The sequence below is a fragment of the Choloepus didactylus genome, chromosome 3 (assembly GCF_015220235.1).
Source record: "Choloepus didactylus isolate mChoDid1 chromosome 3, mChoDid1.pri, whole genome shotgun sequence".
Lineage (NCBI taxonomy): Eukaryota > Metazoa > Chordata > Mammalia > Pilosa > Megalonychidae > Choloepus > Choloepus didactylus.
The window spans coordinates 201,503,778-201,516,194 of NC_051309.1; the positions used below are offsets into that span (position 1 = coordinate 201,503,778).

The 12,417-nt window shown below is 38.4% G+C and overlaps 1 protein-coding gene across 40 annotated transcripts in view; it reads right to left on the reverse strand.

Moving 5' to 3' along the window:
- The window catches only part of SORBS2 (sorbin and SH3 domain containing 2), a 346,937-nt gene that overhangs the window by 71,176 nt on the left and 263,344 nt on the right, over nucleotides 1–12,417 (reverse strand). For 26 of the 40 annotated variants that reach the window (XM_037831147.1, XM_037831152.1, XM_037831148.1 and 23 more), the window contains one exon: nucleotides 1,827–1,965. In XM_037831147.1, coding sequence (XP_037687075.1) covers nucleotides 1,827–1,965 — 139 coding nt within the window. Of the gene's footprint in view, nucleotides 1–1,826; nucleotides 1,966–5,466; nucleotides 5,503–12,417 lie in introns of all 40 variants that reach the window. The other 14 variants (XM_037831133.1, XM_037831134.1, XM_037831132.1 and 11 more) reach the window with 1 other exon arrangement.

Here is a 12,417-nt window from a genome sequence, read left to right on the forward strand (position 1 = left end):
CCATTATGAGATCCACAGCTCATCCCCAGGAGCAGTACTAGAGAAAGCACACATATTTTTAGACTTTTCTTTAATGAGTCCCTTGGCTCCCTTTCAAATCTTATAGGCATTTTGGTGGCCACAGGAGCTGAGTCCCACAATGTGCATGCTGGATGTTAACATAAAAATTTCCTTAGTACACTAATAGCATCCTATTTATTCAATACACGGGTCAGAATTGGGGGACAGGAGGTGCTGCCTGCTCTCAAGGAGGGTAGTTCAAGTCCCGTGTTCTAGTTTCCATCTCTCTGTTGCTAGTTTATGGTAGCCAGAGGGACAGACATCCTCCCCCATTTCTTTTTTTTTTTTTTTTATAATCAATGACTTTTAGCATATTCACAGAGGTGTGCATTTGTCACCACCATCAATTTTAGAACATTTTCATTTCTCCAAAAAGAAAAACCTTACACTCTTCAGCAGTCACCACTCAATCCCTCTATCCTTTCCCATTCCTACATAACCACTAATCTATTTCTGTCTCTATGGACTTATTTATATTTACATTTTATATAAAAAGAATCATACAATATGTAGTACTTTGTGTCTGATTTCTTTCACTTAGCATAATGTTTTAAAAAATCATTTTAATTAGAGAAGTTACAGGTTTACCAAAATGTCTTGTAAAAACCACAATGTTCCCATATACCCCCCTATTGCTGACACTTTGCATTAGTGTGGGACCTTTGTTACAGTTGGTGAAAGAATAAAATAGTGCTATTAACTATAGTCCACAGTTTGCATTGGGTTTATTTTTTCCCCATCCCTCCTCCATTTCTGATACGTCTGCTTCAGTTCGCTGTCCTCAGCCCTCCTCCCTGCTTCCGGTTGTCCTGGAAAAGTTCTAGTGACTCAGTATCACAGAAACATTTTCAGCCTGCTTTTGGGTGTTGGTTCAATTTAATGTGTCTATTTTTAAAGCTTTCTAAAAAGACATTTTAAAAAACTAATACGTATTTATTCTATTACTTTCTAAACCATCCTAATGTATTTCACCCCATAAAAATGTTTCAATCATTATATAGCAGGGCTTCTTTACCAGGAGGTTTCACAGAGTTCACAAGCCCCATGAAAGTAGATGTTTAAATTCTGTATGAATGTGCAACTGATTTTATATATATACATACATATATATATATATATACACACATAATTTTTTTTCTGGAGAACTATATCTTTCACCTAATTCTTAATCCCTAAAGGGTTAAGAACTATCTCCATAAAAAATTATAGAATCATTTAAAGGAACACTATGTCTTCTTGGTTCAGTATCCCATTAACCACATCTTTGAGTATCAAGTAGTTTACGACTTTGTGAGGCAGCTTGTCCCCTTGTTTGAACTGCTGAACTGTTCTTCCTTATTTTTACCAAAAGAATTTCCTACCCTGAAAGAAAGCTAGTCCATAAAGGAATGTGTGGCCTCAAATATGGATGGTATTTGCCGTTCGTGGATAAGCGTTACATGAATGTTCTCTGATGGTGTGAACTCTCCCCTCCCTAACTGAGCCATTTTATTTTTCTCCCTACCCCCTCCAAACATCTAATGGCTTATTCCAGACTTGAACATAGCTGGGGCCACTGTCTTGGAATAGCTGGGCAGCTGTTTAATCCAGTATAGGATCCTCTGCCCCTGTTTCCTCCATAGCATAAAGTCATCAAATGGTAGAGAATGCTAGAATGCTGATGCCTCCTCTTCGAAAAATCACACAGATGCACTGCCTTTCTGTCTTGTGGTTTGTAGTAGCTATGTTGAAATTAGGATGAAAATCATGACTATCAAATTACTTACCAAGTGATCTGCCATGCTGCATGATAATGCTGGAATTGAGTGAGGCTGGTAGAGAGTAAGCTGAAGGGGAAAACGGCCTCTGATAGTAACTCATTGGGCTCACAGCACCACCCGAGTTTCCATTCACCGTTATCTGGCTCTGAGAAAAGTGCAAAAGCATCCCATTAAAGCATGCAGTCCTGGTAAACACCATTCTTTTAGATGTCAATAAAAGATGTCCATTCACATGACAATAACCAGCTGTCAAGCTTCTATTTATTTTGAAAATGATGTCTAAAGGGACAGGTACATTTTTTTCAGCATCTTCTCTAGCTTTCTTGCTCTGTGCAAAGCTCTCTTTTATATGACAGAGGGCATAGGAGGTGATGATAAAGAACAGAAGCAGCTGTGCCCTAGGCTTGGGGGTGTCGGTGGGAGTTGGTATAAGACAAACATGGGGCATAAATTTGCTCTGCGATTATGACTTATTAATCAGAACACTGGCACGCTGCCTTGGATTCTGGACTCTAAATAAATGTTATTTGATATAAGGAAGGAGGTTGGCTCTCATGCTAAGACAGGGGAATCCTCTGTTGAATAAATGTGTCCAGAGCAAGGTGACTGACATAAGAAAACACAAATGTTTGAATTTATCTATCATGAAGCAACCTATTTTAGAAGAAGTAAATACCTGGCGAAGCATTAGAAAGAGATCAAACCACTGGATTTTCCCAACTCTAATCTCTTTTAGCACTTTATAAACCTCTGGTTTCTTATTAATTTATTGATTGATGGTTATATAGCTGTGTATTTTTATAGCTCAGTGGATTTGAAGATTCTTGTGGGAGATGGTCATCCATATGCTTCTTTTATATTTTTTTATAATACACAACTTGCTGCTAAGAGCATAATAGACATTTAATAGGAATGCATTATAATTGAATTGAATTGGATTAGTTCACAGGGGCTGAGCTCACCACTATTAAACACACCTATCTATCCACAACACAGCACTGGCTTTTGGAGATACCATAATGCAGGCAAATGAGACAAACCAGTAGTAAGAGCATTTGGTTAAAATTACCTTACAGCTATATAAACACAAACACACATATGTACATAGCTAAGGAGCTTTAATTTCAAGATTTTTCCTATTTATTTTAAAACAAAATAAACTTCTATTATCCTGTCCTGAAGCATAGATGGATGGTTAATTGCATATCTACACAATTCCACTTTAAAGCAAACACAGTTTCAAGTGATCCAGAACAAATCTAATTTCATTACTTTATAGTCATACCACATATGTCCTAAAATCACACAGCATTTCTTTACAGTGAGTGGGCTTATTGTTTAAGTACTTCTTAAGCTGTTACAGAAGTTGCTCTCATATCATAAGCGACCATACCTTGTGGATCTAATTGCTGCAGAGCAGTGGACATTCAAATAAGTACACGGTGCAGACCTGCTCCAATACTTCAGCCCCTTATGAAACTTTGATGAATGATTTGAGGATTTTTTTTGTCTCCTTGTCCAAATTAAATTTGTTTGATCTTTAAAATGTAAATATAGTTTTTAATACTATTGCTATATTATCATTAGTATTAAAAGCAGGAAACTCCTTATTAAAAAGCACCATGCTATTATGTTATTAAACTTAGGAAAGTTGCCCTGAATCCTACTGTAACAGTTTCAATAATATTGAATGTATGTTAAAAATGAAAAACACTGAAAGCAGTCTTATACTTTGTTTTACCAATAAAATATCACTAGAAGTTTACACAATACTTTGTCTTTATAGTGAATTAATTATTAAGAATAGCATCTCATAGAGAATCTATGTGCAATTTAAAATGCTACTTGAAGTTATTTTCAAATACGGTTAGCTCTGATTGTGCTCACAAGACTCAGGCTTTGGAAAAGTCTTAAAAAACAGATAATTAAACAGGTTAGTACATAAATTTATATACCATCACTGCTTTTGTCTTTTTGGTTAAAAGTCCTGATATCATTCCTTAAAACTTTAAAGATTGAGAACCATTTTAAGCACAGAAGGACCTGGGAGAGGGCACGTCTGCTGACCCCCAGTGTCTGGGTCCCTGTGGCAAAGGGAGGGGCTCCGGACGGTGTTAATCCTGGAAAATGAGGCTCCATCTGCAGCCAGTCACTGAATGGAACATTTTAAGGGAACATGTTACACCCAATCATTGGACGAATACTAAATCCAGTCCAAGAAAAAAATGTATTTTTTAGCCTTCCATAATTGTAGTGTCTTGAAAAAAGATATGGTTCACAATATTTCCCCATGCATGAAAATTATTGATATGACATAAAGACTATGCAGCACAAATAACATTTGGCTATGACAGTGCTTATCTGGAACTTCATCATGATATCATTTGTGGAAAAAAAAATTGCCCAAAGTTATACACCTTTGAAGTTAAAGCCATTATCTAGACATTATATGCAATTGAAAACCAGTGCCATAAAAATTTGAGGCATCTTAGCCAATGGTAAAACATTTTTTGAGGTCTGTTTCTTGTGTGGACTTATTTAAATGATATAGTGCATACGGATAAATATTTATGTGTTACATATAAATGGGAGATAAATACTGATATGTAAAACAATAAATGTATCCATAATTTACTGTACTGGAATGGCTCAGGAAAGAGAATTTCCATGAAGTCCTAAGATTGTGTTTAAGATTATTTACATCACTCATTCCTGTAAGACAGATGGATTTAGAAGATGTAGCTGTTAGTTCAAAGGAAGCAAGAAAATCATCTTCATGCGATCAGTAATCATTTCTGTAAGAAATAAAGATATATGAACTATTCACACAGAACACAGTAATATGAGCTGCTGAGATATGTAACTACCAGGTATTAATACTGGGTTAAAGTTTTTGAAAAACTTTGGCCTTCCTCTACAAGCTAATAACAATATTATTATGATGTATACTTGTGTACGTTTCTAAGATAAATTCTCATGAAGACAAATCACTGTACAAGACATTGGCTAAAGCAATACAGTGTGAATATAAATAACTCTAAAATGAATGAACTTTTCAGCCCTAAGAGGTTTTATGAGGATATCCATAATTGATTTCCCCTACAGCCAATACAGAATCAGTTTACTAATCAATGACTATGCTGCAAAATGAGACGGCAGACAAGAAATCAGTCCTCTGGCCTTTGGAGACCTGTTCAAAAATTGGTGGAGTCAAAGGAAGGTGGAGTAATTACACGAGTGGCAGCAGGGGAGGTTAAGGCGGTGCCATCGGCCACCGCAGACCTCTGACCCGTGGCTGGGGAAAGTGTTTCGGAATGGCCAGTGGTGTCTGAGTTACTAATCTGCAGCACGTCCAGGATGGCTGTGGAGGACTCGCTCTCGGAGCGGGAGGAGTCTGTGGTGACAGAGCCTCAGGTGTGGCTGTGGATAAGGCTTTTAGAGCAAGGAGAGGGTGTTTATACAGACAGTGTGAGAGTGTCAGGGGTTTAAGCAGGCGGGCAGGCTGCAAATCATCAGGTGGTGGCAGGATGAGGGATGCTGGGCTGAAGCCACTGTCCAGTGAAAAAGTGGTTGGGTTAAAGGGTACCACAGAAGGAGGGTGCGGAGAAGGGGCTTCTGGTGTGGTTTATGTCTGTGAAACATTTACCTCCAATGCGTTGGCAGTTAAGTTCTGATTTCCAAGCTGAGTTTGAAGAAAAAATAAGAAGAAGAGATATAAATCATCCAACTAATAAAAACATCTCTTTTTGCAATGTGGCAGAGAAGGCAAAGCATCGGTTTTATTTGCAAGCACTCGGGAAGTACAGTCAGATGGATTAGGTGCCAACCACACACTACAGAAAAAGCATGAAAACATGTAGGAAATGAATGTGGTGAGTATTTCTGGAAACAGAGCTAGTTTTCACACTGCACTGCAATGTGATTTTGGGTGGGGCTTGAGAGTGTTGGCATAACAGAAGTCAAATTTATTTTTTCCTTGGAAGTTTAGTTTATGTACTTGTGACAGTGAAGTGATATCAGTTGTCTATTGATCAGCAGAATTAGTTTCCTCCTCACTACAAAAATTCTTGTAGCAACTTCTTCCTACTGTCCTCTCGCCAATTGCTAAAACATCCCTCAAATACAAATCAGTTTGGTGCATTTTTTTCCTGACTTATGGATATACAGATTAACAAAAATAAAAAAACTAAATAGGATGAGTATTTTGTTTCCTTTCCATTCATCAAATCTGTTCTTTGATATCATTATAGAATACCAGAAGAATTGAACATTAGCATATCCTAGCCGTGCAAACTGGAGGTACCTACGTGTGAACATGAAGTGAAAAAGAAAACTACCACTGGTAATGGTTAGAATTTACCCTAGTTGGTTAGAACTGCTGTTGAGTGTAAGTCTTGGGTAAAGGAGAAAGAAACTGAAGGAGAAATAAAAGATTTAACACCTCCAAGGTTATATAACCCAGGAGGCTAAATGTTGTCTGTAGGAAAAAGAGAGAGGATGGCCCATTACACATTTTTGTGGCCATCTACTATCATCTTGTCTGTCCACCTATGATGAAAAGCATCAACCTCAAGTTAAGTGAATGAAACCCTGAAGCATTTTTTCTCCCTTACGATCCCCACCCTCAACTCCAGAATAGAGGTTTGGGTGTTTGGTGTGGGGTCAGGTGTAAGGTAGGTGGCCAAAAGTATTATGGGAAATGAGCATATGGATGGGGAATGAGTTAAAGAAAACTGAATAAACTTAGAAATCTTGACTTGTGAAGAAGATGTAAGTTGTAGCATTTGGAGTTCTTAGCCAGCCGTCATTTTCACAACGGCTGATGTCATGCCTGCTACCGGCCTCTTAAAATGTCCTAATTTATTTTTCCCTCAGACTTTTAATGGAGGGTTAAAACAAATCCACCACATAAAAATGTCTCTCTGGGTCATAGTTCCCTTTGAAAATCTGATGGCTGCTACTGACCTCTTAGGGAAAATGCACCAATTCATATACAAATAAAATTCTGCATAAATTTTTATTGGTTCTTAATGCTGTAAGGCCCATCCTTAATCTAACAGGGTAAGAACCTCCAATCCTGGATAAAGAGATTTCCTTATTCCATTTTTATTTAAAATTAATGTCTTTTTTGTTTGTTTGGTTTAACAGACTCATTTTAAATGTGATACTTCTTTACTGCATATGGTTTAAAAATCTCTACAATTAACTGAGAGAAATTTTAAAGTTACTCAGAACTTCAAATGTTTTAATAGAAATGTGGTCTTATTAGTAAATTCTTCTAATAATTGCAGATTTTATTGGAGGTAAAACGACTATATTACGAAACTACTGTATTATCCTATATTTTATAATACAGGATTTTGCTACAAGTCTGGATAGAATTCAGTACAAAGCAGTCATGGTTTAGATAATGTCATTGGAATTTCTCATAATAATGCTGTTTCACTTAAGTTTCCATGTAACATGAATCCCTTTTTGCTTTTACCTATGCTAAGTGAAAATTCTGTTAAATAATATAAATCATGCAAATGAGTTTATCTGCTCAACAGAGATTTTTTTCTTTTAATATTAATAATAGCAAAAATCAAATGACTGTCTCTCTCATAGGATGAGCTTACTCATATCCTTGAACTTGAAACATTGGGATTATGTATGTACAGCACAATGCTTGGGAATGCTCTTTATCCGTTCACTTGTTCTCCACAAGAAGCATCTACAGAAAACAGAGCATTTTGAATTTCTCCCACCACCTCCCTATATGCTCACAATTTCGCCTCTGTCTGTGCGTGTGTGTAGGTAACAGATGAACTGCCTCTTGTGAGTCATATCACACTTAAATTTCCAAAGGTAAAACCCAAAAAGAGAAGCCTGTGACAGCCAGTCACCCACACAGAAGCTTTGAAATATCTTGCCACAAAGATGTAAATCACTTCTTAGAACACTTGGCGCTCCTTCTACGTGACCCTGACCTCCACAGTGATGAAATACCCTCTTAGATTCAAGGAGGGGACAGAACCACATTGCATATTTTTCCCTGAGAAAGGTGTGACAAGAGTAAGTGGAAACGTGTGATAAAGGGAAAAAGGAACTATGTTCTCAATCTGCACTTCCTTGAACCAGGAAAAACTAACTTTAAACAAGAATAGTTGCGATTTCTTTTCCCATTGAATTCCCTGTAGCTACATGACTGCAGAGAATCATTGTAGCTGTTTTGTATCTCCTTCTTTTTCAAGACTATAAGGCTAAGGTGTTTGATTATAGATCAAATATCACTAACTTTTAGTGATAACATGTTTCTTTTTACTTTCCTAAACTTGTGGTATAAGGGAAGAGCTAGAAATACCAGCTAGCTACTGCCAGGTTTTCTTTAAAGAGAGGGCATGGTGCTAGAACCTTGACGTAACTAATACACCAAGAGATCCTAGTCATTCAAACTAGCATTGAGTCTCTTGGTCCAAAACTCAAGCCAGACTGCTAAGGAGAACTGGTGGATGAAGGGGGTTCTCCATCCCAGATCAAGGTTGGAGTTCCGTTGAAGAGCTAAGGAGTAAGGGAAGCCAGGGTTGCTGAGCTTCAGCAGTGGAATACTGGGTTGGGGGCAGGCACCACAAGCTCAAGTGTCGACCACGGACCATGCAGGGGTTCAGGATGTGCAAATCAGGCTGGGTGGTAGCTAAGAGGGAATGACGGGAACCGGGGTGGATTGGGGAGCATGCTACCTCTCAAGGCAGCTGAATTAAAAATAAATTTAACTCGGTGGCAACCATATTTGTATATTTGTAGTCAAAAGTCCCTGGGCGATCAGTTTGTTGACCTGGTGGATGTAGAAGCTGGTGGGGAAAAGAGGAGAGGTTAGTACAGGTAAGGATAATCAGATGTGGGCTTATGGAGATAGGGAGCAGGGCCAGGCCTAGGGTGAGGGCAGCCTGCCTAGGGTGCAAGATTTAAGGGAGTGGCAAAAACTCAGTAATTTAGATAAATACAATTTTAATGCAATATTAGAAAAAATAAAAATCCCTGCAAAAAATTCATAATGAGCAAAATACCCAAAATTTAAATAAAGACAAAAGCCATAGGAAGCCATGTCAAGAGACTGAGGCAAAAAGAAAAATGTACATCCTGGATTTAATGGAAGCAAACTCATCCATAATATTTTCAAAATTTACTTTTTTGCTCCTTTCCTATTCAGTTGAGAAAATTGCCATATTTGTTAATTTCCCCATGGTCTATGATGATTTTTAAATGATTTTGAAATTAATTAAGATGAAGTAAAATTATGATAAATTCTAGTGGTATAAATACAATATTTAAACAAAATAAATTTGTGAGTTTTCATACCCCTACTTTTCAACATTTTAAAAATTGCTTAAATGTTCTAAAAAAAAATCCAGTAAAATATACATAAAAACAATTCTCCTTCTGCCTCAGGCTCCAATATAGCTTGGCACAGCCCTAGGTTCTGGGATTGAACTTAAAACATCGTCCGTCCTCTTTGACCCCTGTAAGGGAAACACTGACCTTCATTTCTCTAGAAACATACGGGGATGTGTGTTCAACATCAAAGGAAAGGGATTAAACAGACTTTTGTTCCTCTTTTCCAAAGGGTAAAGGTTAAGTTGATGGTAATTTATTTGAAAAATATCTGGGAGCGGAGGGTTAAATAAAAGTCAATGACCTCCTCGTCCCCATCCTCCGTCTCTGACACCGCCCTCCCCTCTCGGGGCCTTTCCTGAGAGAGGGGGAGGAAGTGCCTAGCAGCCATGTTTGCACCCGCAGCTCGGTTTCCCTGGGCACAGCTGACTGTTCAGAACCCGGAATAACTGAGCTAATTTCAGACAATTAGACACTGCCTCCCTCAGGGGTATTTGAATTATTTGACACTGAATGGCCCAGTCAGGTGGCTTTGGGGTGCGCAGCTGAAAAGCCATGCAAAATTGGAGGCAGAGAATGCCAGGGAAATCCACAGGCAACTCGAAGTATAAGAGGGCAGAAAGGAAGAGAGCAGAAAAAGGCAGTCTCACAGAGAGAAGGAGAGACAAGGAGCCATGTGGCCGCTAAGCCTAAGAAAGACAGACTGGTTGACAATTCCTCTGTTCTCTTAAGGCCTGGCTCACCACCTGCATTTCAAAGACATGAGATGGCCCTATTTCTTCATAATAAAAACCTTTTTTACCAGAAGTCTTTTCAGCTGTATAGTCCCTAAACAGGACTTGGGTAATAGGTGATCTAAAACATTCATATAGATTTGCACATATTAATAGAGATGTGGTGTCCATATAGAGGAGCAAATATTTTCACTGTATTCTGTTCTCTGGCACTCAGACTGCATAAGAATATTGATTTGAATCTGCGAAGGTGTCATATTTTGAGAACATTGCCCACAGATTAGGTCTAAGAGTCAGGTTGTGTCAGAAAATAGAGGCAGTAAACCTGCTGGTTAAGATCTCTGGATCTGGAGTCAGGAAGCTGTGGGCAAGTTGTTTAACCTTCCTTGGCCTCAGTTTTCTCATGCGTAAAATATGGACGTTAGTAAACACCTCTCCTAAAGTTTGTGACAGTTAAGTGAGATAATGCAAGGAAAGAGCTTAGCATGGTGCCTGATGTACTGCAATGCTCAATAAAGGAAGGAGAGCTATCTTTTAAAATTAGGGGTGCTTGGGAAGGCACAGGAATGCTTTGTCTAAAGCAGAGAGCAGGGTAGGGAGGAGAACAATCATATGAAGATATGTCATGTAGAAGAGGGAGAAAATTCATCTCTTTTGCCTCATGGTATTAAAAGGTAGAAGTTAAAGAAGGCAAGTTATGCCTTGATATTAGAAATACTTGTTAATAATTAGCTCTGAGAATTGTTTGGGCACTGAATGGCTGCCTCGTAAGGTAACTGAGCTCTCCGTTCTACGAGTGTTCGAGGCTAAATGCCCATCTATTGGGAGGGAAGATGGAGGGGACCCCAGATGATTTCTAGATTCATACTGGGCTCCCAAATATTCTTTATTAGTCACACCAAAAAAACATTAGTCACATGGAAAAATAGCCAAAGACCTGACCAATGAATAGCATAAAAACCCACAGGAAAGAATTCATGGGATATTGCGTGGCCATAGATATGGCCTAGAAAGTACATTCTGTGGTTCTGCACCTTTCTAACAACCCACTCTGCTGACATTTATTCATTATTCCACCTTCAACTTCTACATATTGATCTTTTGCAAAAGGGATGAGTTTTCTCTCTCCTCTAAATGGCAGTAAGACTTTGAGCTCTGTACATATGTGTTGTTGCAGGTATGACAGTGAGTCTTTAACAAATGATCTATTACATTATTTTATAATAAAAGGATTACCTTTATCCTCCTGAAGCAAAGGGCACAGCTCTCACAAATGCCAGAGAAAACTGTTTGGGGAATAGCTCTTTGCTGTCTTTCCAAAGCTCCTGTCTTTTATCTTCACTTACCTGACACTGAGAACAATGTAACATTTTTTAGCAATAAATCTGTTCACACAATAACAGAAGGGAACAAACCTCACTTCCTGGTCTCTCCATACATAGGTATGTAGGAGGTAAATTAAAACATATGCAGTTAATAAAACAATAATTTGCCAACTATGGAGAGAATTAAAATTCCTAACAGTAGGCTACAGTTTTCTTCTTAGTTAAATTAATTCTAGAACACTAATATTTCCTTTCCACCTCTTGGTGAAGGGGAGTTTCATTTCTTGGATCTGCTAATTTCTTGGGAGGCTAATTCTTTAAAATATTGCATGTTATTTGGCTGTTTGATTGTGTGTAGTTTACAGCTTTTGGCATTTACTAAGCTTTCTCACTGGAACGTGGTACCTAAGCATTTAAAATGAAAAGGTCACCATTGTGAAAGACCATTACATGGAAAATGAGACTTTATATTTTGAAAATAATATATTTCATTTCCCAAATCAGATACATAATCTGGAAAAATGATATTATTTTAAAATATAAGAGATAGTATATATTGAGAGAGCCCTATGCCAAGCACTTCATATACATTATTTTATCCAAACCTCACAGCAAAGTTGTGAGACGGATGTTTTTATTGTCCCAACTCCCCCAATTTATATGTGAAGAAACCGAGGCTCAGGGAGGGTAAATAACCAGATGAAAGGTCTTCTGTTAACAACACCTTGAAAGGCTGATTGCTCAAGGGCTCTCCTCCCAGTCTTTTATAAACCTGCTCCAAGCAGCCCCCCTCCCACTTAGGAAATTACCAGTGACCTCCATATTACTAGTCAATGGTCAGTAATCAGATTTTATTGTTCATCTGCCCTAGACGCAGCATTTGCACACAGCACTTCCATATATGTTCCTGATTTGGCTTTTAGGACTCCACATTTTCCTGGATTTCCCCCTCATTCCCTTGCTGGTTCCTCCCCTTAATGTTGATCATCCTTGAACTTCCCCTTCCTTTCTACCCCAACTCCCTAGGGGGTCTCACTCAGGGTCATGGCTACAAAAACCATACATGAACTGATGACTCCAAATGTGCATCTCCAATCCCCACCTCCCTCCTGAACTCCCGCTCCACACCTCCTGAACTCGAGATTCTTATAGCCGCTGCCTGCTCAC